Source organism: Microtus pennsylvanicus, chromosome 6 (assembly GCF_037038515.1).
Source record: "Microtus pennsylvanicus isolate mMicPen1 chromosome 6, mMicPen1.hap1, whole genome shotgun sequence".
NCBI classification, from domain to species: domain Eukaryota; kingdom Metazoa; phylum Chordata; class Mammalia; order Rodentia; family Cricetidae; genus Microtus; species Microtus pennsylvanicus.
The window spans coordinates 26,909,752-26,935,623 of record NC_134584.1 but is presented as its reverse complement, the minus strand read 5'-3'; the positions used below and the strand labels follow the sequence as shown (position 1 = coordinate 26,935,623).

Here is a 25,872-nt window from a genome sequence, read left to right as displayed (position 1 = left end):
GAAGAGAAGCAAAAAATCTTGCTAACCCATAAAAGAAACTCTTGAGTACTCAAATAATCAGCAGCGGCCCTGACCAGCTTCAAGTAGACCCATTATTGAGCCACAGTTGGAAGACTGGCAGCAGTAGGGGTTGGTTCTTTTTGCTTGTTTGTTTAGCGTTTGGTGTCTGATTGGCTTGTTTTTTTCTTCAAGATAGGAGTTCTCTGTATAGCCCTGGCTATCCTAGAGCTCTCTTTGTAGAGCAGGCTGGCCTCAAACTCAGAAATCCACCTGCTTCTGATTCTGAGTACTGGGATTAATGACAGGCACCACCATGCCCTGATAGTTTGGAAGTTTTGTTAAATGAATATTTCTCTCTACATTACATGTTTCTCCTCACGCATGACAGAAACGAACAAGAAAAAGAAAGCTTGTATTTTTGCAATGATTCCCAACATCACTAGGCAGTCCTCCAAACTGATAGACACACAAAGCTCACACAGATTCTTTTCAGGAATTCTGTGAACTACTGTGACACTCTGTCACCACTGACGGGCCAGCCTTCTTTCCATGACCCCATCCAATTCACCACACTAGAACACCCATTAAATTCCCCTCCCTGAATAGATTGTATACAGACCCCTTTACTCACCCATGATCCCTTTGCCATGATCTTCACAACCTGCTCTCCTGAACTAAATAACGTCCCGTCCTAAGGGCCTATCTGAAAGATTGAATAAATATGGGAAAATATATAAAAGACCCCTGAGCTACTAACGCCAACCTCTGAAAGAAAAATCTTTCTACTCCTGAATTTAGCATTAAATCTTCATGTAGGACAAAAGATAGGAAAAGTAGATATAATGTGAGTTATGGTTGGCCTCCCAAACCAACAGCATCATGGCAAATTCCCAAGGTTATTCTGTTCCTCTTTCAACGTACAGCCAAGCAAGAGAGTTGGAGACCAGCTTGCCAAGAGCTTTGGAGATTAAGCTGGTGAAAACTCTCATCCTCTCGGCCACATCACCTCCTGCAGATCTTCCCACTTCTGGCGCTGACAGTGGTGATGTGCCTTATCTAACCATGGTCACTCTCCACTTAGAGGGGGACCACCCGCTCTACTACCCCTTGCTCTACTACCCCTTAGCCTACTACCCGATTCCTGAAGATCCACAGAAACGCAAGGAAGTTTGAGGTCACCTACTCAAAGAAAGAACCAAAATGGGGGATTCCAAGAAAGAGGCGGTGGGGCGTAAATTCAAAAGGAGACTAAAAATCAAGATTCAGAAAATAAGAATAGGAAGAATTAGGAGATAGGGAAGGTGGACCATTAGTCTGTCGAGTGATCAGCCACAGGTATCACACACACACACGCACGCACACACGCATGCACACACATACATGCACATACATGCCCAGACACACATGCACACACACAGACATACGCACACGCATGTGCACACACACAGACATACGCACACGCATGTGCACACACATACACACACACGGCTTAGGAACCATTTGGGGGGAGGGGATGGAAAGACTGTGAATACCAGAAGTCAAGGAAGACTGAAGGGAAACAGTGACTTCTGGACCTGGAAGGACCACTATACTCATAACTTCACAGCAGCTAAGGCTGTGTGCAGATGGCACAAGATCAAGCCAGTCAGCAGTCCAACACGAAGAAGGGAAGGGCTCCTGAGTCTCCATCCCTAAATGAAGCACTACCGACAGCTGACAGCTGACAGCTTCTGAGGGATCCGAAGAGTCAATTTCCCTTAAGTGTATACCACCTGGTATGGCAACAAGACTCCAGTGGGTAGCCTTACACTTATACGTTTATAAAAAGTACAGATCGGACTCTCTCTCTCTCTCTCTCTCTCTCTCTCTCTCTCTCTCTCTCTCTCTGTGTGTGTGTGTGTGTGTGTGTGTGTGTGTGTGTGTGTGTGTGTGTGTGTGTTAGGGAAAGAGAGAGAGTGAGAGTTTGTAGGGATAAGGGCTAGAGGTAGAGCTAGGAAGAGTTAGGGAGAGAAGGGGAAAGAATGAATATATTCAAGATACCTTGTATGCATATATAAAAGTTTCAAAGAATATATATATATCTAGATTATTATATATATATATATAATAATCTAGATCACTAGGCCAAGGCTGTGCACAATCAAGGTAAAGGAGAAAGCACAGAAGGAGAAGACAAAGGAGAGAGGAAGTAGCCCAGAATGCCCAGACAAAGGCCATAAGTAATGCAGAAGAAGAGGGAGGTACAGTTAGTGCTGCGAGGATGCCAGAAAAGGGCAGATTCCTGAGCAGTGCACTGACTGTGTGCACACAGGTCACTGTCTCTGGGAAAGAATGCTTCGGATGGCAATCCTAATGCTACATAGGCTCCGTGAGAAGGGCTAGCTCCATAGTCTCCTTATGCACCCATCTCTCTCCCCTCAGACTCACTCTGCAGTGAAATGTTTGTCACAGCTGGCCACTGATGCAGTAGCCTTTCTGAACAATGCACCAAGACCTCCTCACATCCAGGGTGCCAATAATCTGTCTCTGTCACTAGCAGCTCAGTTAAGCTGTTGAATGGACCGCAGTATTAACTCGAATGGCGTGTGGCTGGTTTTGTTTTAGGACAGTCACCACCTGGAAAACCTGAGATCCACAAATGCCGGTCTCCCGACAAGGAAACATTCACCTGCTGGTGGAATCCCGGGACAGATGGAGGACTTCCTACCAACTACTCGCTGACTTACAGCAAAGAAGGGTAAAACGTTCTCTTCTACCTCATGAAACCCCACCAGAGTGCTCACCCTCCGGGCCCTAGTTACATTAGTTCTTATTATAAATACCATGCTTTCCTGGATTTATATCAATACAGTTCATACGGCCAGGAAAGGAATCTAATGCCTCTAGCTCATCGTGTTCTCTAAAAGTTTTTTTTTTTCAAACTCAGTCTTCAAATGCTCATTGACAGTAGCATTATAATATTAGCCATGTTTCCAAATGTCTGTCCCAAACTTAGAATACAGACCAAGTCATCATTCCTATAGATTGGCTAAACTTAGCTGCTCATCCATAAACCACATGAAATTTGGAGGGTTTTTGTTTGTTTGTGTTTTGGGTTTTTTTTAGTTAATACACTACTTTTACAACATAACAGAATTATATAAGCTGTGTGATCTTTGGCAGCCTTGGTACATTAGGTTTTCAAATGTGTTTCATGCCCAAGAGAATAAACAACCTTTAAGGAAAAGAACTTGAGGTTGTTTGGGTTTTTTTTAAAGTAAATTGCTGATCTAAAAGCTATAAATCATGATAACACACATCTGTAATCCCAGCATTCTGGATGCTGATGCAGAAAGATGACAAGTTCAAAGTCAGCCTGAGCTGTACATAGAAAATCCCTATTTCAAACACAGCAAAATAAAAAAATTCAAGGTCTCCTGAAAGGCATAGTTAAATTTAACATTTCCAGGAGGGCAAAATAAGATCATCTCTAGATGATAATTCTGATGAACTCACAATGAGACTCTCCTAGAAACCTTAAATGAGCTATAGAACTGTTAGTTTAGCAAAAAGTACACTTCTGTATCTTGGACCTAAAAATAAAATATTAATGACAGAGACAGCCATTGCCAGTTTCCTAGGACTGATTGTACACAAAGCTGGCCTTCTGTGTGGGATCCAAAGAGGCATGGCACAAATACTTAAAGAACCCAGAGCTGAAGCAGCCTCCAAAACCTGTGTGGTACGAATGGAGTCGAAGCTGTTAAAATGTGAGCAACTTAGTGAGCCCTGCAAGACTGAAAGATCTCCTCTCAAGACACTTCACTCTGTTGCCCGCTTGACACCATCTAACGTAGTCTGATGTCAGTGTGTTTCCTCCTAAATCCTCTTATCTAAATGGAGCTCGACAGGCTTGTGTGACTAGAGCTGCAACATGGATAATCCCATAATATGTATGTGTGCTAACAAAAGTTCCAACTGCCCAAGTTGACCAAGAGGAGTACCATTGCTGTGAGTGTGCCTTGGTCACTGGTAACTCAGAAGGACCATTCACAAGGTTCATAGGGACACCCACAGGAAAGAAGGGTGACTGAGCAGCAGAGAACTGAGATGCTAACCCCATCTTTCTAACTGTTCTTACAGCACACTTCTTTCCCTTCCTCCCAATTGGTCTGCATAGAGCACAAAGCTACGTTTTTCTGCTTCATTCTTGTACTTTGAGTGCCTTATCCTCCAAATCCAGTAATAGTCATCTTTTAAGAACAAAAACAAGACTCTTGTTCTCTTATTCACTCTTACTGTGTTACTTGTTGCAGAGAGAAAACTACCCATGAATGTCCAGACTACAAAACCAGTGGCCCCAACTCCTGTTTCTTTAGCAAGCAGTATACTTCCATATGGAAAATATACGTCATCACGGTAAATGCTACCAACGAAATGGGAAGCAGTGCATCGGACCCACTTTATGTGGATGTGACTTACATAGGTAAGGGGGAAGCGGTGAGGAATATGTTACCGTTACAGTATGGATGGGTATGGTATGGTATGGTATGGTATGGTATGGTATGGTATGGTATGGTATATCAAAAGTCAAACTCAGCTTGAGTCTTTCCAGCTTATGGATGAATCCTAGATAAGAAAGGTGCAAGAACTTATAGCATCTTTGTTGAGGGAGCATTTCACATCAACAGTATTGACTCTTGACAGCAAGGTTAGTACTTGGGATCTTTGTGTTCTCTTATTTTCCCTCAACTCTAATCCTAGTGCCTTATATCCAGTGTGAGTGCTCTGTACGCCTCCTTTATGAATAGCTCCCCTGGCCCTCTCCCTTCAACCATGTTGCCTTCTTTAATAGCCAACTCAAATTTGTTTTCTTTTTGCTGGGGGTGTATCTGCTTCTCTATAATTTGAGTTATTTTTAGACAACTCAAAATATGGGGGTATGGGTTCATGGCAGGACACTGCCTGGTATAAATAAAAAAGCTCTAGTTTCAAGTATTCCCCAAAAATTAATAAAAATAGTAATAACAACAGGAAGTAAGTAGCAACTGGTCAAAGGTCTGGTCACTCCTATACTGTCTGGAGAAAGCTCCACAAAGTAGGGCTGTCAATTTGAGATAGTTTCTTGCTTTGCATGATCAGCGTTGTGTAGTGGGGCAATTGGGCACAGCTGTAATGGCCTTTATGGTTAGCACAGACAATAAATAGACTCCCAGAGGAATAGATAGGACAAGGAGAATGATGTTTAATAATAATTTATGAAGTAGCTAATAAGGTTTGAAATTACTCAAGCCTTCCCCATGGAAGCAATCCCACTCAACAATAGAAAGCAGGCCAAACCACTCCAATAGTCACACGTCTCCCTCCCAACTTCACGTCCTCATTTTTGCTTACCTTGTTGTTACATTTTTAATAACACACAGAGTCCAATTAGTACTGGTCATATGGGGTCATCCAATGGGGCATGGGCAACATGCTATAGCCTCACCCCCCAAAGAAAAGTGACTTTTTGCTCCTCCAGCCTCCACCAATGGCCAGTCGCTCCTCAGCTAGGGATTGGGCCTCAGGGGCCCCTCCCCCTTGATGCTTGAAGTTTGAACTTATTTGATCTCCTCCAGATCCTCCATAGGAAGTCACAGTAGCTGTGGTTTCATGTGTGCAGCAGCCAAGTCTTGCCAAAAGACAGCCTTTCATAGCACACTTCCCCATCTTCCAGCTCTTGCATTCTTCCTGCCCCCACTTCTGTGCTATTTCAAGAGCCCTGGGGAGAGGGATTTGATGCAGGTGCTGTTGCATCTTCAGCTGAGCCCACTAGGTGTTTCACTCTTAGGATGGTAGTTCCAAGGCCCATCATTGGAAAAATCTGAGAGTAAGTGCCTCCTTTGATTATTTTTAATTGTAGTAAAATACATATAACAAAAACCATCATCTTAAAATTATATTAAGCTGTGTAATTCATGGCATTAGTTCATTTAGAATGTTGCATACACATTAGCTAATTCTTGCTGCAACCTACAGGGAAAACACTGTTTAAAAATTGTGTCAAAATAAAAGTTGCTTCTAAGTTTCAAATAACATGCATTACTGAATATGTGACTTTGGACCAGTAATTGTTCCTCTTTTCATTTCTCTCCTGCCAAAGAGGCCCAGTAATACAGGTTCATGACATTTGGGGAAGAGGTTAAATGATGATTCATTGTTAGAGTATTGTTTTAATTCATGACATGTAGTATGCATTCAAGAAATGACAAGCTTTTGCTAGTGGGAATTCAGTATACATTTGGGGACTGAACAAATGGAACAATAAGGTGCTCGAGGGTTACTCAAGAGAACACTCTCCGAAATGTCAAGTTAGGCACTTGTTAGCCATTTACTATCAGTCAGGAAAAAGTCTGCTCTCCACAGAGAGTGATGTATACTCTGAGTGTAAAATATAATTGATGAACTGAAGGCAAAGATCCGTAAACTTGAGCCGGGCGGTGGTGGGGCATGCCTTTAATCCCAGCACTCCGGAGGCAGAGGCAGGTGGATCTCTGTGAGTTCGAGGCCAGCCTGGTCTACAAGAGCTAGTTCCAGGACAGGAACCAAAAGCAACGGAGAAATCCTGTCTCAAAAATCCAAAAAAAAAATCCATAAACTTGTTACCTGCAAAGTTATAAATATGAGTGGGTGATGCACAGAAAGATGTGCAGGCTTTCGAGGAAATGATTGCTCCCAACTCAGGGAAATTAACTATTCCAAATGTCTTTCCCAATCATCTCCTTGTAACTCCCGTCCCAGTTATTATCACATGGACATTGCTGTTAGGGGAAACATGTGAACATGCGTATGAACCTGGCTGAAAGAAAGTGGAGAATATAGCCAAAGCAAAATCTCAATTGCTTTTTTTAGGGGGGGGGAGTGTTACTTTTCAAACCCCGTTTTCAAGTTCAAACGTGACTGATCACATGTCAAGAGTAAGAAGGAATTTATTATGTCCTCTGAGGATTCAGTGCAGTAGAGAAAGTGGACGGACAGAAATACAAGCCGTGACAGACAACAGTAGGGCCCAAGAGAAGCTTTAAGCCATGAGGGAAACTAAAGATGTCTTTTGTATCCACAGTTGAGCCAGAGCCTCCTCGGAACCTGACTTTAGAAGTGAGACAGCTGAAAGATAAGAAGACGTATCTGTGGATAAAATGGTCCCCACCCAACATAACTGATGTGAAAACTGGTTGGTTTACAATGGAATATGAAATTCGATTGAAGTCTGAAGGAGCAGATGAGTGGGAGGTGAGTCCAAATGAAGTTTATTGGAGGACCCATGTCCTTCGGCAGGGATAACCCTCTCACAACAGAGCAGAACATTTCCCCAGTTATTGTGGGCATCCCCTTGCGGACACAGCCCTGCTAGACAAGCAATGCCTTCGCCCTTCTACTGAGATTGAAAGATGTTCATATTCACAACTCTTACAAAGACAATTGCTTGTACCAGACAGGTTCCAAATTTACCCACCCAAGAATATCTCAGACAGCCTCTGGATATAAACTATAAACTATACTGAGCCTGGAGGCAAGAGAGTCAGTTTAATATGCCCATGGTCAGTGTTTTTAAGGAAATGCTTTGTAATAGTTCAGTGTAAAATGATGATGCTACAATTACAGGCATAATGGTATTCTACCCTATGTTGAAAATGAGACATTTGCAAACATAGTCAAAATAATAGAATCACACATTTTTAAAAAGGTAATTAAAATTCCTAAAGAAAATAAAGTAGTCTATATTTTAATCCTCTCTGTCTCAGTTTCCTAAAAAAAAAAAATATCTTTAATAGCTGGTTAATCCAAACTAAGTCTACTCCAAGACATTTTTGATGTAGTGAGAAGAGGAGACTACTTGTTCAGAAGGAAGTCCCACAGTCCTCACCTTTTATTACTTTTTTGTATATTCACTTAGCTAATATTTTGGCTCTTGTACTGTCTGCAATCATACTTTAGATTTCAGGGCTTGAGTAGATTCAGGGGGAATACATGTAGTGCAACATGCTCTATAAGTAATATGAACTTTGTACTATATTCTTTATCATCAGCATCATCAAGTCATCTGATCGACCTCATATAATTGATACTAAATCTGAGTCCTAGACTAGGAAGGTAGAAACCTGATGGCTTCCTTGCTAAATAACATTTTCTTTGTGTATAATCACTTCAACATACGTGAAGATTTGGATTCCTTCCACCAAGTAGTTTTTACACCAACTAATAATCCTTTAAATCAATTACTTCATTGGAATTTGTAAACTAATAATTTTATCATCTCTTATATGTTCGTCTAATTTGTTGGCTGATTTACTTTCACTAAATAAAGTGGGGAGGGTGGCAATTAATTGTCTTTCTGAAATAGAGTTCCAAATAGAGACATAGAAAACCTTTTTTATTTTCATGAGAAAATTTTTATGAGAAAATTTCAAGAAGGAAAGGATAGAACAGAGCAATGAAAATAAGGCATCCTCTAAGCATAGCCATGTCTAACTCCCCATTAACTTATGTGAAAGAAACACCTATTTTCTCATAACAAGAGTCATAGGTGACCTCTGTTTCTCTTGTTCTTCCTTAGAACCATTTTACAGGGCAGCAAACGCACTTTAAGGTTTTTGACTTATATCCAGGACAAAAATACTTTGTCCAGACTCGCTGCAAGCCAGACCATGGATACTGGAGTAGGTGGGGCCAAGAGAATTCCATTGAAATACCCAGTGGTGAGTGTTTTGACTATACTTTCACCTATGTTTATATAGCAATAAAACTGCATGTAATAGCTACTAATAATACAGAAACTATTTTGAGCCCTATCTAAAAAAGTAGATAGATATGTGATTATCATCTCTTAACCTAACAAAAAGACATTTGGAAGAGCTGTATTACTGCCTGACTCATAGTTGCCAAACATCAGTTTCTAGAATAAAGTTACAGGTATAAATCTAGAATGTTCTCCAAGGACTCACTGGTCATTCATTCTGATCTGACCTTCCTATCTATCTTATATGTACCTTCTGTTGACGAATTGCTTTTCAAGTCAAGAAGCACAAGCAGGAAGACAAAATCTTGAGCCCAAATTTGCATGGGTTATTTTGGTTGGCTAGTTGGTTTTTAATGTTGATATTATACGTGATCAAAGCTCTCTGGCTGTTTGTTTTTTAGACTTCACCCTAAAAGATACAACCGTGTGGATCATTGTGGCCATTCTCTCTGCTGTCGTCTGTTTGATTACGGTCTGGGCAGTAGCTTTGAAAGGCTATAGGTACTATACTGTCTCCTTACTCTTCTCTCAGGCATTATTATCTGAAATAATGACAAAGAACACCGATAGAAAGATGACGAAAACCAGCAGACAGCCTAAGTACCTATTTATCCATTAGTGCTAGTACTTCTTCTAGTACAAAAAAAGTAATCTTTTATCAATGGGTTTTTTAAAAGAATATTAAAAATATACTTTTTTAATCTAGTGTTCTTTCTATAAAATAGGGGTTTGGAGCTGCAAAATTGTAGAAATCTGGCGAAAGCAGCTAACACTGAAAGAATCAAATGGAACAAATAAGCCAGTAGCTTGAAATTAGCATTCAAAATTAGCCAGCGAAGGTGTAGTGTATGTCTCTACCACTGCCTCTGGCCTTTACCGCTACTTTAATACAGCCCTAGAATTCAACCCAAGCATCAACTATTTGAGAACTGGGAGAGGGGGGCGGGAATCTTTTTCAAATATTATAATGAAATATGAGTCATTTGTCCTCATTGTCTCACAAATTATTTTATAGCATGATGACCTGCATCTTTCCACCAGTTCCCGGGCCAAAAATAAAAGGATTTGATACTCATCTGCTGGAGGTGAGTGTCAGAAACAGAGAGAGTGACGTGACTCACTGCTCGATGGTAATTAGGTTTGCATACGCCCGCTCAGTCCTCATCACTTCAACCTGGCCCTCATCCCTTTCCAGTCGCCCCTTCTCATCAGCATGTATATGAACAGAAGGAAGTGTTTGGGATGACTGTGTTCATCATCATATTCTAAACGTCACAGAGCAGAGAGAGACAGCTCGGAGGCCTCCAAACTCATGGGGAGGCATGTGACATGACCCAGGGCTGCTCCTGAAGACAGAGATGACCATTTTGTTCAAATAATGAATTTAGAGAGAGAGAGAGAGAGAGAGAGAGAGAGAGAGAGAGAGAGAGAGCAGATATTTTAACTAATGCTCACTACCACCGTCTCCCTTACACATGAGTCCAAGCTTCCATTTCAATTTCCTTTACAAAGCCACTGTGCCAGAATTTTCCATTGTCCCTGTGCTCTCATTTGAGTGGTCAGTAGATCAGTACTCTCTGGGCCTGTGTTTCCCAAAGCACACTAGACTGATTTGAGACAGAATTAAAGCATTTCTTTCTGGGTTGAAATGTATAGTTTCAATCTGACCTTAACAGTAATGTGGAGAAAAGCCATTACCTGTATATAAAAGTAAATGCCGGTTGATGTGATTGCGTATTAGGCTTATAAGAATGTGGAAAGTAAATTTGATTTGTCTTTCAAAATCACTTTGATTGTAACTACAAGGACTAGAGCTAAGGAGTTTAGGTTTCTGGTTCAGGGGGTCTTACCCACTGTTCAGTCTACTATTGACCTTTACAAAGCCAACAGTAATGTCTCAGCTAAGCAAGTTACCCAGTATCTATCTCATAGCTCAACCTGCTAGCCACAGAGACCTAATGATAAATGGTTACTCTATGGTTATACTGTTTGTATTCTTTCTTGCCTTATCTCTAAACTTCATAAGAACCCTGAGAGATAAATGATATTACTCCCATTATAAAATTGGCGAGCAACCTATGCAAAGTCATATCTACCTGGTAAGGGATAAAAGCCAAGGCTTAGGCACATGACCTAAGCCAGAGGACTTGGGAGAAGAGGAGAAGTAAAAAGAGACTGGATGAGGAAAGAGAAAAATAGGGAGAGAGAGACAGAAACAGGGACAGAGAGAGAGAATGTGGAATAGGAGGAAGAGAGAGGAGGAGGTAGGAGATGAAAGAAATAAAGAATAGAAAAAATGGATCAGAAGAGAAAGGAAAGGAGAGATGGAAAATAGTAAGAGGAGGGAAAAGTGAAGGAAATGGGGTGGTAGGAGAAGCCAGAGACAAGGCCAATCCACTGTCACCAAACTCCAGAAGGTGGTAGAGGAGATTAGGAGGCCAGCCACCACATCTCACAACTACTCTGCCAGTGAGTACCAGTCAGGAGTATACACAGACACTACGACTTCAAATGTTTCACAAGACACTTTGGTTTCATAGTTCTATGTTTATCATACATATAGTACTTTCCCGTGGAGTTCATAGCCACTATTAGAGACAAAGAAAAATCATGAAAGATTAAAGAAACGTAATTTGGTGAATAGGACCCAAAAGGTACTTGTAGATGACCTGACCTACATGTCTGCAGTCTGTGGGCGGGATACTGTGAGACTCCTCACAGCCCCTGCTGCTGAGCAGTAGGAGGTGGAAAGCTTCCGTTCCAAGACTAAGCAAGATACGGCCTGGCTGCGGCCCCAGGAGCAAAGGCCCTTTACTCTGCTCAGATACCGCTCAGCTGTGAGGCCAAGGGTGGCGAGCGCTGAAGCTAACAGCCATCTCTCCTTGTGTCTGTGTTTCAATAGAAGGGCAAGTCTGAAGAACTCCTGAGTGCCTTAGGATGCCAAGACTTCCCCCCCACTTCTGACTCTGAGGACTTGCTGGTGGAGTTCTTGGAGGTGGATGACAATGAGGACGAACAGCTAATGCCCTCCCGTTCCCAAGAGTACCCAGGCCAAGGCGGGAAACCCACGCATCTAGACCCCGACAGTGACTCGGGTCACGGAAGCTATGACAGCCATTCTCTTCTGTCTGAAAAGTGTGAGGAGCCCCAGGCCTACCCACCTACTTTCCACATTCCTGAGATCATTGAGAAGCCAGAGAATCCTGAAGCAAATATCCCTCCCGCCCAGGACCCCCAAAGCAGCGTCCCCTATTTTCACGCAGATGTATCCAAATCTTCAACATGGCCTTTGCTGCCAGGCCAACACATGACCAGGTCTCCTTATCACAGCACTGCTGACGTGTGTAAGCTCACTGGAGGTCCTGTAGACACGCTCGCCTCTTTCCTAGACCAAGCAGGAAAACATCTTCTAAAATTCTCTAAAACCCTTGAGACTGAAGAGGAAGAAGAGGTGGCGGAGCACGAGGAGACGAAAAGCTTCCGTTCTAAAACTAAACAAAACGCATCATGGCCCCTGCTCCAGGAGAAAGGCTCCATTGTCTACACTAAACCCCCAGATTATGTGGAGATTCACAAAGTCAACAAAGATGGAGTACTATCATTGTTCCCCAAACAGAAAGGAAACAACCAGATGGAGAAGCCTGGGGTTCCTGAAACCAGCAAGGAGTACGCCAAGGTGTCTGGGGTTGTGGATGACAACATCCTGGTGTTAGTGCCAGATTCACGAGCTCAGAACACAGCTTTGTGTGGGGATTCAGCCAAGAAGGCTCCACCATCGCTCAAACAGAATCAGTCTGAGAAAGATCTGGCCAGCTTGGCTGCAACCTCAAGCAACTTCAGACTCCAATTGGGCAGGTTGGATTACCTGGATCCTACATGCTTCATGCACTCCTTTCACTGATAGCTAGACTCGTGGAACCATTGGCTAAAATGTGATTTCTCTTCAGGTAACACTACAGAGTCATGGAACATCGTGGTCTATTAGCAGATGTTTCAGGATGTGGGTAAAATAACACACTACTTCACTCCTTTACATGCTCCCATTTCAGCACCTTCCTCCCCTCAGCAGCTGGTTTCCAGAACAATCGATCGTGTATGCTGTGATTCGCAGACTTGCTCTTTGCTATTAGTAATATATATGTACATATATATGCATACATATGTATATATATAATGTGTTCAATGAAATAAAAGCACATTGTGTGCCATTCTTGAGGGATGGTGCCAACAGGTATAGCCTCTGCAATAGATTTGGCTTGTGGTAGACGTATCAACAGTCCAAATAACTTAGCGTAACATGATGTTGAAAAGGCCATAAAAGAGCTTTTCAAAACGGATGGCTAAGCCTTTACACTCCTCCTTCATTTGATTCGGATGGTCCAAGTATAACCCTTTTCTGAAAGGACACATTCCAGGACACCAGCCAAATTGTTTACAACAGTCCCTATGCCTGCCTGACCCTTTGCCTGTATGCAAATGAAATCAGGCCCCCCTTTTTGTTCTTAAAGTAATTTGAGTGTGTCAAAAACGGTTTATCCTGCCTAAATGTTATTTCTTTCTAAGGCCTCTAGAGTGTATAGTTTGGGGGAATAGAATTTTCTTACAAGATAAGGCCAATGAATTTCATGTGATGAACCATTTTCAAATGTTTTTCTTGCTTCATTTCAGCAGGACAGATGATTTGTTATACACCCTATTATTTTCTTAGTAGAAAACAGACTCCCAAAGACTAATTTTAATCTAACTGGGAATTATTGCAGGGTGGTAGTAGAAGTGTTGCCTTACTGTATATACAATTTTGCTTTAATACAAACCCGTAAGTTTAGCACTGTATTTTTGAAGACTATTTTTCTATCGCTTAGGTAAAGTAAAGACTATTTTCTAACTTCCCAGTACTGCTGTTTACGTCTTCAAGTGGGGGCAGTCATTTCTGCTGCAAGGTTATAATGAGTATTTAAAGTATATATAGTATATGCAGACCATGTCAGAGAGAAATGTCAGGCCAACCCCTTGCCCACTTAAGAATGTGAAGTGAATGAAAAATTTAAATAGGTACAAAATAGTACCATTTATCTGATTTTTTTATCTCCAGGACACTTTAAATAGGAGCCATCTCTATTAGGGTTTTAGGACTCTAGACCTAAAATATTTCTCCCATGAACATAGGGCTCTGCCCACCTATGGGTGACTTTTATAAACCATGAAAGTGGAAAGTAGTGACCGCTAGCATAGTTTCCAAGACAGAGAATTGGCTTTGTTTTATTTACTTTTTTTTCTGAGAAATTCTGAACACAAAAGGATTTTAAGCAAAACCGAAAGTCAAGATCTCTCTGGAATAAATGCATTCGCAAACTCTTGGCAGAGGCTGTGCTCACGTCAAGAACGTCCAGCTAGAAGTTCTAGGAAATCAAGCAGCTGTTAGTGATAACAAGAGCTTCAAAGGTCAGGAGACGGAGAATCAGGGCCCGGCTTCCTGAGAAGGCTCACAACCTTCTAGCTCCACCTTACTAGGAGTACCCAGGACTCATCTGCTACAGTCTGTCTCCCCTCTCCTCTTCTCTCACCTACTGGCAAGTAATTCTCTGTCCATTCACTAACAGGATATAGAGACTCTGAACTGCACCTCTTGTGAAGTTCATCCAACAAGCACATATTGGTAGAAACTGCACTCAGAGATTCCTTGATGCCTGAGAGTGAACATACAGCCAACCCTTTCTGAACTGCAAATGCAACCCCCTGAAGCCTATTTTCTCAATACGTAAACATCTTGTGGACAACAGAAGCATTTGGCAACGTTGTTCAGGCTCATTCAGTGCCCTGGATCCTCCATAATGAATGTCTGAGGACCAGTTGCTTTGGCACTACTTGGAAATGTTGTTTTCAGCATCTCAAGTCTCATCGAAGACATATGGAATTGGAGTCTGCATTTTGCTAAATGCCAAGATAACTCACGTGCACACTCAATCTGGAGAAGCAGTGTTTTCTACGACTATTTCCCTGAAAGGTTTTTCCCCCCTCTCTTGGAAAGTATGGAGCAAGTCTATTTAATTTGAAAACAGCAACACTGTATGTAAAGAGAAAGCATGAACAAAACTATTAGTGATTTAAGATTTACATAATGATGACGTTTATATGAAGTCACATGAGAGAATGACATGCAAAATGCACACACCTTCCAAGAGGGCCAACGAATCTAGTTCACCTTGAAAACTACTGACAAAGAAACTTCAAAACCAGTACAAACTAAGCCTTTCCCAACATAGTCTGTTCTCCAGAAGATAAATATATACGTTTATTTACAAATTATGACCACTATAGAACTGATAGTGCATGTGCTACTCATAGTTTGAAATTTAAAAATCTGCTTCTGATATATAATTTTGCATAGATGAAAAATATGACTGTCTACAGACAAATCTCATCCAACAAATATCTATGTCCATGAAATAAAAGAAAATCTATAGATCTACTTGTTTATTAGAATCTTTATGATAAAATATTTTCTGTTAAAAGACAGCTGCTTGAGCGACAGAATGAATACTAGGAGTCAAGACACCTGGGTTCTGGTCCTGCTCTGCCTTGGAAAGTCCAATTGCCTCTTCTGGATTTCAGTTTTCCTGACTATATTGGACGAATAGCCAGCAGCCTTGACTCTGTGACTCACTAAGTAATTTGAGCCGATGGCTGGCATCTTGCTTAGGTTGTGAGGCAGTTCTAGAGATGCAGTCGCCTTCACCGATGTGCTCGTTTCTTCTTCACCCTTTCAAATCTCAGGACCTGTCTGTCTTCATACATTGCACGTCCACGGTATAGGTCAGCCTTTAAGATCATGCGCAAATATGTGTGCAGAGATTAGACAACAAAAATGAGACACTGGTCTTTAGAAAAATTACCTTTAATGTGTCAAGTCATGCTCACTCCTGCGTGGAGCCAAGAGCCTCAGATCTCTGTTCTTGTATTTGGTTGTTGGCTGTTTTCCCACCATCATATTTTGTGAATAACCATTGCACATGTAGATTAAAGAAACTTTTGCTCTGAACCACAAAAAAATACGTCGTTTTGTAAGCAACTGCATAAGAACTCATGTTATGAAGTACATGGAAACTGAATACATCCCGTGGATGATTGATGGAACTTTCGGACACAAATGGCAAAATAGTCTATGATAGGTTTTTAAGAAATGCATAGAAAGAACTTTTAATATGAGCACAACTTGCCATCGGCTGTGTCACTGATTTTTAATAGATGATACATTCTCCTAAGTGCCTGAGACCAGTTCTGGTAATCAGTTGTAGGTCAATGATTCATTGTAAACTCATCTGATGGGAAGCAGCCAAGCTCTTGCTGCATACATAAGCTCAAACCTGGGAGAGGTTTTGCTTGACATGATCCAAGAGGATTGGTGAATTGTCAGTTAATGCACCACCGAAGGACCTGAGCTCCAGGGGAAAGTCTGTCCGGACAGAAACCTAGATCCTTTCTTTCTCATTTATTTTTTTTTAAATTCGGCTTCCCTCTGCTGTCCCATCATTTGCAAAATGACTCGGCCTGCCTTCAGCAGCTTCAATCTAACACAGACAAGAAAGAAACAGATCTGTATATTTTACAAAGTGCCTTTCTTTTTTTTTTAAAAAAAAAAAGCCTTCATTTTGGAAGAAAAGTGGATTGATTGGAAAGTGAATTTTACCTTAAATGGATTTCTTTTAACTAAATGGAGAAATAAAGAAAAGAACAGCCAGAAAAAGGATGACAAAATGACCTAAAGACTAACCAGCAAAATGTGCAGAGATTTCTGTGTTTAGTTTAATTGAATCATCGCAGAACTAAAAGGAATAGTGTCAATCACTTTGCCTAAGTGTGATTGGCGATAAGGCTGCCAGCCCATGACTCAAAACTTTCCATTCTGAAACACAACGTTGATGCTTTCTTGAATGACACTGAGTTGTATGCCAAGCCCTGCAGAGGACAAGATGTGCACTTTGAAGCTCTGCACATAGATGGAAAAGCAGAAATAACCTTGAATTGATATCCCCAGTTTTCCATGGATGAAAGCCTTGTGTGTACTGCATTGAACCGGGTTTCTTTTCTGACTTTTGGCTCAAGCACAACATTGATGCAGTGAGGAGAGTCACTGAGCCTTCCATGTTCAGCTCTAGGTCGCATCACTGTTGCTAACGAGGCTGCATGACCATGATCGTCTCTTCTGATTCCGGCCACTGGTTTCCTCTCTTTAGATAAGTAGGTTGACACCCTCAAAAGATGTTTCTAAGATTCCTTCTAGGTCTGTCTTTCAGTTAACTTTTATGAGTTATGTAAAATCTAAGACTATAGATGAAGAGCCCAGATTCCACTACTAACATGCACTCGACCTGGGCAGTGAATGCCTGAGACTGTGTGTAGAAATACTCAGAAAACGGAAATCCATTTCTCCAAGTTAGGTAGACCAGAACCCTTGCGTCTCTGCTTCTTTCCATTCTGTGTAACTAAAACCTTTTCAGTTCCTCTTTCCAGGACCTGTTTTTCTCCCTAAAGATTAATAAGGTAGAGTAGTAAATTTGGGGTCTACAGAAACAAAATTACCCATAAACATGAATTTAAATTTTTAGAAGATAGACCAATTATTATATTTCCCCACAAACACAAACCTGAACTGAGATCATAAGTAATACTTCATTTAGATACGTACTTGCTTAAAGATTCAACCTGATAACTTGTTATCTAAGAAATCTAAGCTATCTTGACGAATAGGTATTGACAGTCTTAAAGAGAAACTTTAAAATACAGACTTTTTGCTTCAGAGTTTATGATCTAATGAGAAACTCTACTTAGGATTACAATCCTTTCTTATGATTAATAGACATGTCATCCATGAATCATGTGGGAATTGTCTCCTCGGTCTTTTTATTTTCCAAGAAGGTACTTTTGGGTTTGAGCTCTGCCTGGTATCAGCTTCCAATGGAGGGAAAGGGTAGAAGATGGGACGTTCCAAAGTGCGGGACATATCAGAACCCCACGAAATGGAGAGTATACATTAATTCAAATATAATTGACAATGGTAAATCTACATGCAATTATGAGTTAATTGCTGAGAGACATACACAGCTCATAAGACCATGAGCTGACAGCTCTCCTGTTCACACCACTCCCTTTTATTTCAAGTTAGAATGCACTGAGCCACGTATAGTAGAATGGCGCCCATCTAGATGGTCCAGCCAATGAGCAAAGGGACTCACAGGGCATCTTGGCATACTAATTAATATCTATCTACTGCCATTTAAAAAGAGAAGAAAAATTCAAAAGCCTTTGTACTATCAAACATAAACTTTAATAGTTATGGTCAATTTATGCCCACCTAGATAAACTAAAAAATACAGGCTTCGTCTGTCTGTACACATTTTGCAAATTGGGAAGACAGCCTTTTTACCACATTATCAAAAATGGAAAAAAAACTATATAGCAAAAATACCTCTAAAAATTATTTGTTTTACTAAATTCCTGAGGAAAGTATTTTGAATTTTTAAAACTACCTCCCTTCCCCATCCTAATAATTTTCCTTCAAAGCTGCTTATAGTTAGGAATGAAAGGTACCACATCTTTTCTCTGGACTGGTGTTGATGGAATATTTGTTATATTTCTCATGTGACACTCCTAAGTATCTGTTATTTTACACTATATTGCTTTTTGTGGTTCAAAACCAGTATATGCCATATTGAAATATATAATCCTCATGCTGTAAATTTATCATGTAATACAAATGAAAATCATTATTTAATGACTTACGATCTAACCGTATCTAATTTCAGTATACTTATGTCTATGTCTGTAAAACAAAATTAAAAATCTGTAATCGTATATGCAATCATGTATTTCTGTTGAAAACTGTGAATGTTCTGATTTTTCCTTCATCTTTGTCTATAAGTGATACTGTATGTCATTGTATAGCTGACTGAGCTTCTAATGTGTTTAAAGTACACTCCACCAATTAGTGAAGTGTCAACCCTTAGGCTTTGCTTCATGTCATTTCTGCGTGTTCTTTGCACCTTGAGACTTGCTTCTGTGTGCTCTATCAATAATTTTAAACAATGTGAGAGTCTCGTACAAACCAAAGCAATTCAGACGCAGCCCATTGAGTGATCATGCCCCGTGTAAAGCCATATTGAAGCAAAAGACTCCGCTGTAGCATAAGGCTCCCTGTTTCCAAAGCTGCCACTACCTCTCTCTTGCTCTTTCCCTATAAAATGCCAAGCAAAATTCAGCCTTGAAGTGGGAAATTAGAAGTGGTTACTAATGTTGTCATTTTTAACCTTCTAACTCACTACTTTACAGATTTATGCTAGGTTTTATGAATAACCATTTTTATATTTTGATATTTTGTAGACATTGGCTGATGAGTAAAGTGCAGAAAGACCACACAGTAAGTCATCAGAATTTTTTTAAAAAATCATAGATTGCAAGTTTTCCCCTATCAGTGAGTCACCTCAAGGTGGTTGGCCAAAGCCATTATAATTTGTGTCACTATTTTTGAAATACCCAGAGCAGTGCCTGGCTGGTAGAGTGTTTATTTCCTTCGCCTCCCCTAGTTCTATTTTCTTGTTTGAAATGCAAATGAACAGAATTGCGTGGATGTCGCTAAAGTGATTTTTCTTGAAGAATTTTTGCTGCTAGAAGATCTATAATCATGAATTTGTAATTTAATTTGCCCAGACTCCCAAGAAATAAATACCCTCTTGGTTTGATTTTTAACCATCAAATATATTATGGCATGGGAAGAGTCAGCCATTTATCAGAAATAATCTTGCTCTGATTTTAAAGGCTCATTTCTGTGTGTCACAGCTGTGGTGTCTGCTTTCTTTCTTTTGTATTAAAGGATTGTACACTGCTAAGCACATATGATTTGTCTCTTACATTTTTCACTCTGTGAATCTCGGGTTATTGCACGTTGTGCTTCCTGGTTTTCATGGATTTATCCATTTGTCTCTATCCACTTTGTACGAACAACATGGACAGTTAAATCATTGTCAATAGTACAAAAAAAAATATGCTAATTTCTCTCACATCATTTTTACTGCATGCCAAAAATAATGCTTGCTGAACAGAATCTTAGTGATCCCTGAATAATATGGTCATTATATTTCTATTTGTGTCGTTATTGAAAATACCCAGCTCAGTGCCTGGCTCAATAAATATGTGTTTCTCTTGCTTGGCCTTCTTCTTTTTTATTTGAAAAAAAGGGGGGGGAATGTGAAGAATATTGGTGTATATGGCTAAGACAATTTTATTAAAGACTTTTTAAGACACAATGATATATAATTAAGAAATTGTTCACCAAATTAAATAAAACAGATTTTCCCATTTGTGTTCACCCATCCCAATAAAAAGACAAAATTCCCCTCCTTTAACTCATTTCTGTCATAGGAGAAGTTGACAGAAATAAAGTAAGATGAAACTGGATTTATGGGGCTCGAATAAAAAAGCTCATTGAACTGTGATAAAATTAAGGAAGGACCAGCCCATCGAGGGGTAAATGGAATCCCTTTGAACAGTGTATTCATCACTATTATTAACATTTCTTTTCTAACAAATTCCATCAGACTAAGCTTGAATGGATAATCTTTACCTTTCAAGGAATTCTGATCTAGAATCATCCAGCGCTCATATTGTGTTACAGAACTGTGTAAGATGTTTGAGATGTCTTTTCTGTTCCTATTTATCATCTAGCACTGCGTCTTATTAGAGAATGAATATTCTCTTTCTCATGGTGACTATCAGTCTCTAAAACTTGGCCTTGGGCAAAAAAAGCACTGACTTTCTGTGCTTCTATTGAACCCATCTGCCTTTAATTCTAAGGCTCATGAGTATTTTTAGCTTGCAACATTTGGAGTGTCTGTTATCAAAATTAAGTACAATACAATTAACAGTGACCTGAGGCCATAAAATAGGTGACATGTTTTTCTGAATGTATTGTGTGTGCTTTTCTGAGAGAAATCAGGAACTCACATTTCCACATCTTGCCAGAAGCAGGTCTAAAATCTGAACCCATGTGGTCCTCCTCCAACAATATAGTCTAAATCCCCATCCTGCTATTTAGAAACTGTAAGACACAACTTCCATCTTGGTGTGTAGAAGACAAGAGATAAGGCCATTAAACACTGCCCCCCACCAAGGACATTACAGAATGTGGGGGGAGAAATCTCCTGATGGATGTGATAGCTTCTCTAAAGTGTGCAAGGGAAATCCAGCCAATTCTTGATAGTGTGAAATTCAGAATTTTTAACATCTAAAATTACAATTCTTTTATGGTAAGCTCCTCTCACTATACTGCACAACCCCAGCCATCACTGGGAACATTAAACGTTCTTCTCCTTCTTTGACCAGGAAGAGACATATTAAAGTGTGCTCTTTACATCATTATAAAGTATTTTATAAAATGCTTTATAAATGGATGGAAGAAAAATGGGAATTTTATAAATGTATTTTTAAAAGGTTGTAAATGCTCCAGGGAATGTTTACAGTGTGGTTGCTTCTTCTAAGACATAGAATGTAACCATAAGTGATATTTCTAGTAGTTTGGTTTTCCACGAACAATGCTGGTAGTACTTCTGAATTGTGTGAATTCATGATACACTTCCTAGTGCTTTTTTTGGAGTTAATGTTTTTTGCAATGGTAAGTGTTTAGTTTAAATTATTTTAATAAGTTGTTTCCTTGTATGCTTACACCACATATTATATGACAGATGGAACGTGAAGCAAGCTCTCTCTTTAATAATCTTTATTAGAACTTGGTTTTTGTTTAGTTTGGTTTGACTTGGCTTTGGCTTGGCTTGGTATTAAAAAAAAAGGAAAATGGCATTCTTGCACTAAAATATTGGGGCACATGCTAACACATTTTACCTCAGGCCACTCATCTATGTTTTTGCAAAGACAAAATTTGTACTCATCTTTCAACACCTTCTCCTATTTTCCTTCTATTCCAAATCAACTCTGAGTCATTCTTTCAAATAGACTGAGTTCTACGTCTTCTTCTACTGACCTCATGTTCCTTGTCTTTATTCATTTGCCAAATTCAGGTCTTGAAAATGCAAACATTACTGGAAGCACCCAGAAGTTCCTTGGATCTTCTCATGGAAACAACCAAGAACTATCATTAAGAGAATTTCCAAATCCGATATTCAATCACATTGTGAAACCACAAAATCTTAGTGACAGAACTGACATTTTCTTGTATTAACTTTTTCTAGCCTAGAATTGCTCTACCTCTTGATCTAAAATCTCAGTTATGATTCAACCATATTTTTATTAAACAAAGTATTTCATAAATGCCTGGAAATTTCCTAGGAAAACATAACGAACAGCTATTAATGAACATCAGATTTCCTCAATATCAGCATTTCCCCTTATATGGTCCATATCTTTTTTTTAACCAATGAAACATCACAGATGCTATCATATATATTCTTCGAAACTGAATTCTTTACTCCTTCCCTCAATGTTACCCACAGTCTTGCAGTTGTCATATATACTCCTTGACTTTTAAAAAACTACATTTACCTCATGCCCACATTTCAGTAAGTGATATGTGCGATACTTCAAGTTTAATAGATTATTACATTTATAAGATTCATCTCCTTGCTTCTTGAGATAGAGTTTTCTAAAGTGGCTATAGGCATATATCCCTATGTACTTTGACCTTTTTTATCACTGGGATTTTTTTCCTTTTTTTTTCCTTTTTTAATTAATTTTTATTAAGCTCTACATTTTTCTCTGCTCCCTTCCCTTCCTCTCCCCACCCCTTCAACCCACTCCCAAGGTCCCCATGCTCCCAATTCACTCAGGAGATCTTGTATTTTTCTACTTCCCATGTAGATTGGATCTATGTATGCCTCTTCTAGAGTTCTCATTGTTGTCTAGGTTCTCTGGTATTGTGATTTGTGGGCTCGTTTTCTTTGCTTTATGTTTAAGAACCACCTATGAGTGAGTACATGTGATAATTGTCTTTCTGTGTCTGAGTTACCTCACTCAAAATGCTGGTTTTTAGCTCCATCCATTTTCCTGCAAAATTCAAGATGTCATTATTTTTTTCTGCTGTGTAGTACTCCATTGTGTAAATGTACCACATTTTCCTTATCCATTCTTTGGTTGAGGGGCATTTAGGTTGTTTACAGGTTCTCGCTATGACAAACAATGTTGCTATGAACAGTGGCATGATTGAGCATTCTTTGGATATATACCCAAAAGTAGTATTATTGGGTCTTGAGGAAGGTTGTTTCCTAATTTCCTGAGAAATTGCCACACTGACATCCAAAGAGGCTTGCATTCCCACCAGCAATGCAGGGGTTTTCCCTTTACCTCACAACTTCTCCAGCATAAGTTGTCATCAGTGTTTTTGATCTTGGTCATTCTTACAGGTATCACTGGGATTTTTAAGATACATCAGCTTCCACCTTTTGGGTCTACCTGCTGTATGCAACTGTAAAGAGTTTGAAGAGTTTATCCATGATATAAATGTTGATGGTGATATAAAAAGCATACCTTAGCATTCCCTAGATACTGACAAATTGTTAGCTCCAAAGTAACGCATCAATTTACCTGTCCAATCCATGTAGGAGCCTCCATTCCTGCCCATTTTTTTAGTCAACTAGTATTATTGTGGAATATTAGCTTAAGATGTTTTGCATTTCCTTATGCTGTGGACTATTTGTTTAATGATACAAAGATGTGTTGCATTATTTTATATTGCATTTGTTTAACTCTGTAAAGTGTGTTATTTTGCCTGCCTAAAATACCTGATTGGTCTAATAGAGAGCTGAGTCGCCAATAGCTAAATAGAAGATGGAGAAGTGGGGCTTCCAGGTAGAGAGAATACATAGGAAGAAAAATCTAAGCTCGAGAGAAGAGTGAAGAGCGAGAAAAAGAAGAGAGGAGCCAGGGGCAGCCACCCAGCCTCCAAGCCAGCCACGGAATAAGAAGGAAAGAAAGAATATATAGAATTTACAAAAGTAAAAATGCCAGAGGTAAAATGTAGTTAAAGAGAAACAGTATAATGTAAGTTAGAAAAGCAGGCTAGAAACAAGCAAACCTAAGGCCAGGCATTCATAAATAAGAATAAGTCTTTGTGTTGAAGTTGGGCAGCGGGCCCCCAGTTTTCAGATTCAGTGAATATTATTTAACTTTACAGAAGTCAAATAAAAGACATTTTGAAAAATGGCCTTTTGAAAGATTAGTTAAACCATAAATTGATGCTATCTTGTTGGCATACACTTGCAACATACATACGTGTTGACCTAGAAACCCTTCTTCAAAGAATTTGTTCAAAGGGGGAAAAATTAATTAAGTGCAATTCTGTGTGCAAACACGGTGGAAAAGGACGTATTAAACAAGACTTGTCTTGTAGTCAAGCTTAGAAGTCGTCGCTCTTACTCCAGTAGTGAGAAGCTAAACTAACTGAAATTAATTATTTTCCTTGAACCCAGCAGAGAAGTAATGTTGCAAAGAGAATTGTCATCCTGAAACTTAGACACAGGGGAATCCTAACAGGTGCAAACAAGCTCTCAGCGGGCACAGAAGCCAATGACCCCCATCTCTAGCAGGAACACTGAAACAGTCATGCTGACAAACTTCTGGAGGTCAGATATGGACTGATGAAAAGGGAAAGTCTCTGGCAGCCTCCATTAGAATGACTCCTCAACTTTTATTTCTCTCTCTTTTTTTTTAAGAACATCCTCCATTGCCAAGGTTTAGATCATTTTTTTCTTTTGGCTGGAAAAAAAAAAGGCGAAATGCACTTAGCACCTTCCATTTATCAGGACGCTGTTCTCCAGGGAGAAGGACCTTGCTGAAGTCCTATATGGGAAGGGCATTTTCCTGCACCCCCTGCTCTTCTGTCACAGTTAAGGGAGAAGCAACGAAAGAGAACAGGTAACAGAAAAAGAGCTTCAAAAACTAGGCTGAAGCTGACAAACATAACAGGCAAGGATGCTTTGTTTGTGTTGTTTTGTTTTGTTTCTTAAGTTACTCTACCACAAAAGGAACTGTGTAGTCCTACTCCAGGGTCATGCATCTACTGAAAGACTAAAATCTAATCATAAGATTCTAGGACAACCGTGTGCAACTATAGCTTTAGCTATAGCCAGGCTTTAAAGATAGTTAAAAGGTGGCAGTTGCCACCAAGCCTGATGACCTAAATTAGATCCCCTGAGAAGAAGAGAACCTGACCCCTGAAAGTTTTCCTCTAGTCTCCGCATGAATGATGTGCATATGACCACACACACACTAAGTAGATAATAAATGATAATTTTTTATAAAAGACTCGCTACCTCCAAATTCTAGTTTTAAAATAAAGATTCTGAGGGAAAATCAATAACATCTGGGAACATCGTGGGAGGCTCAGGCAAAGGGATCATGAATTTAAGGTCAGCTTACTTAGCAATGACACTGTCAAAGACGAATCAAAACAAAACATACCTAAGAAATTCTAATTCTCTAGTTCTTAAGCCGTGGAAAACATTCCTTAGAGCCTACATCTAACTAGGCTAACATAAAATCTCATGTTAAAGGTCTTTTTACCTCAGATATTATCATACATCACACAGCAGGTTTCCTTTGGAAAAAAATCACAAAAGATGCTAAAGTGCTAAGATAAAAAGTAATATCTGAGAAGATAAGGCAAACATAAGAACCAGACTTGGATATGTAACTATCATCATTATCAGGCGATTTTGAATAACTATGCTGAATATGTTGAAGACTCTGATGAGGAAAGGATACACATAATGTCATGTGAGCACTGTCATGAGAGAAAGAAGCTCTAAAGGAGAATCGAAAAAGTCGAGAGTGCCATGGCAGAAATGAACAGTCCCTTTAACAGACATTAGAAAATGGCATTCAACGAGGGAAGGAATTGGTCCGTGCCAGCTTGTGTCAATGGAAATTTCCCAAACTAAAATGTAATTAGAAAAAAAAAAGGAGGAGCATAATATCATCAAAGAACCACAGAATAATTTCAAAAAGGTGTGACATACTGTAATTCAAATATCAGTAGTTAAAGACAGAACAGAGTATTGGAAATAATAATGACTGCCATGGTCTGAGCTCTCATATCGCTCCTGAAATTTGTG

The 25,872-nt window shown here is 39.7% G+C and overlaps 1 protein-coding gene across 6 annotated transcripts in view; it reads left to right on the top strand.

Moving 5' to 3' along the window:
- The window catches only part of Prlr (prolactin receptor), a 167,481-nt gene that overhangs the window by 138,166 nt on the left and 3,443 nt on the right, over positions 1 to 25,872 (top strand). For 2 of the 6 annotated variants that reach the window (XM_075975892.1, XM_075975893.1), the window contains exons 4-11: positions 2,605 to 2,737; positions 4,296 to 4,465; positions 7,082 to 7,251; positions 8,576 to 8,717; positions 9,160 to 9,259; positions 9,774 to 9,843; positions 11,661 to 12,705; positions 19,136 to 19,646. In XM_075975892.1, coding sequence (XP_075832007.1) covers positions 2,605 to 2,737; positions 4,296 to 4,465; positions 7,082 to 7,251; positions 8,576 to 8,717; positions 9,160 to 9,259; positions 9,774 to 9,843; positions 11,661 to 12,659 — 1,784 coding nt within the window. In that variant the 3' untranslated portion in view covers positions 12,660 to 12,705; positions 19,136 to 19,646. Of the gene's footprint in view, positions 1 to 2,604; positions 2,738 to 4,295; positions 4,466 to 7,081; positions 7,252 to 8,575; positions 8,718 to 9,159; positions 9,260 to 9,773; positions 9,844 to 11,660; positions 12,706 to 19,135; positions 19,647 to 21,825; positions 22,008 to 25,872 lie in introns of those variants that run through there. The other 4 variants (XM_075975897.1, XM_075975895.1, XM_075975896.1 and 1 more) reach the window with 4 other exon arrangements.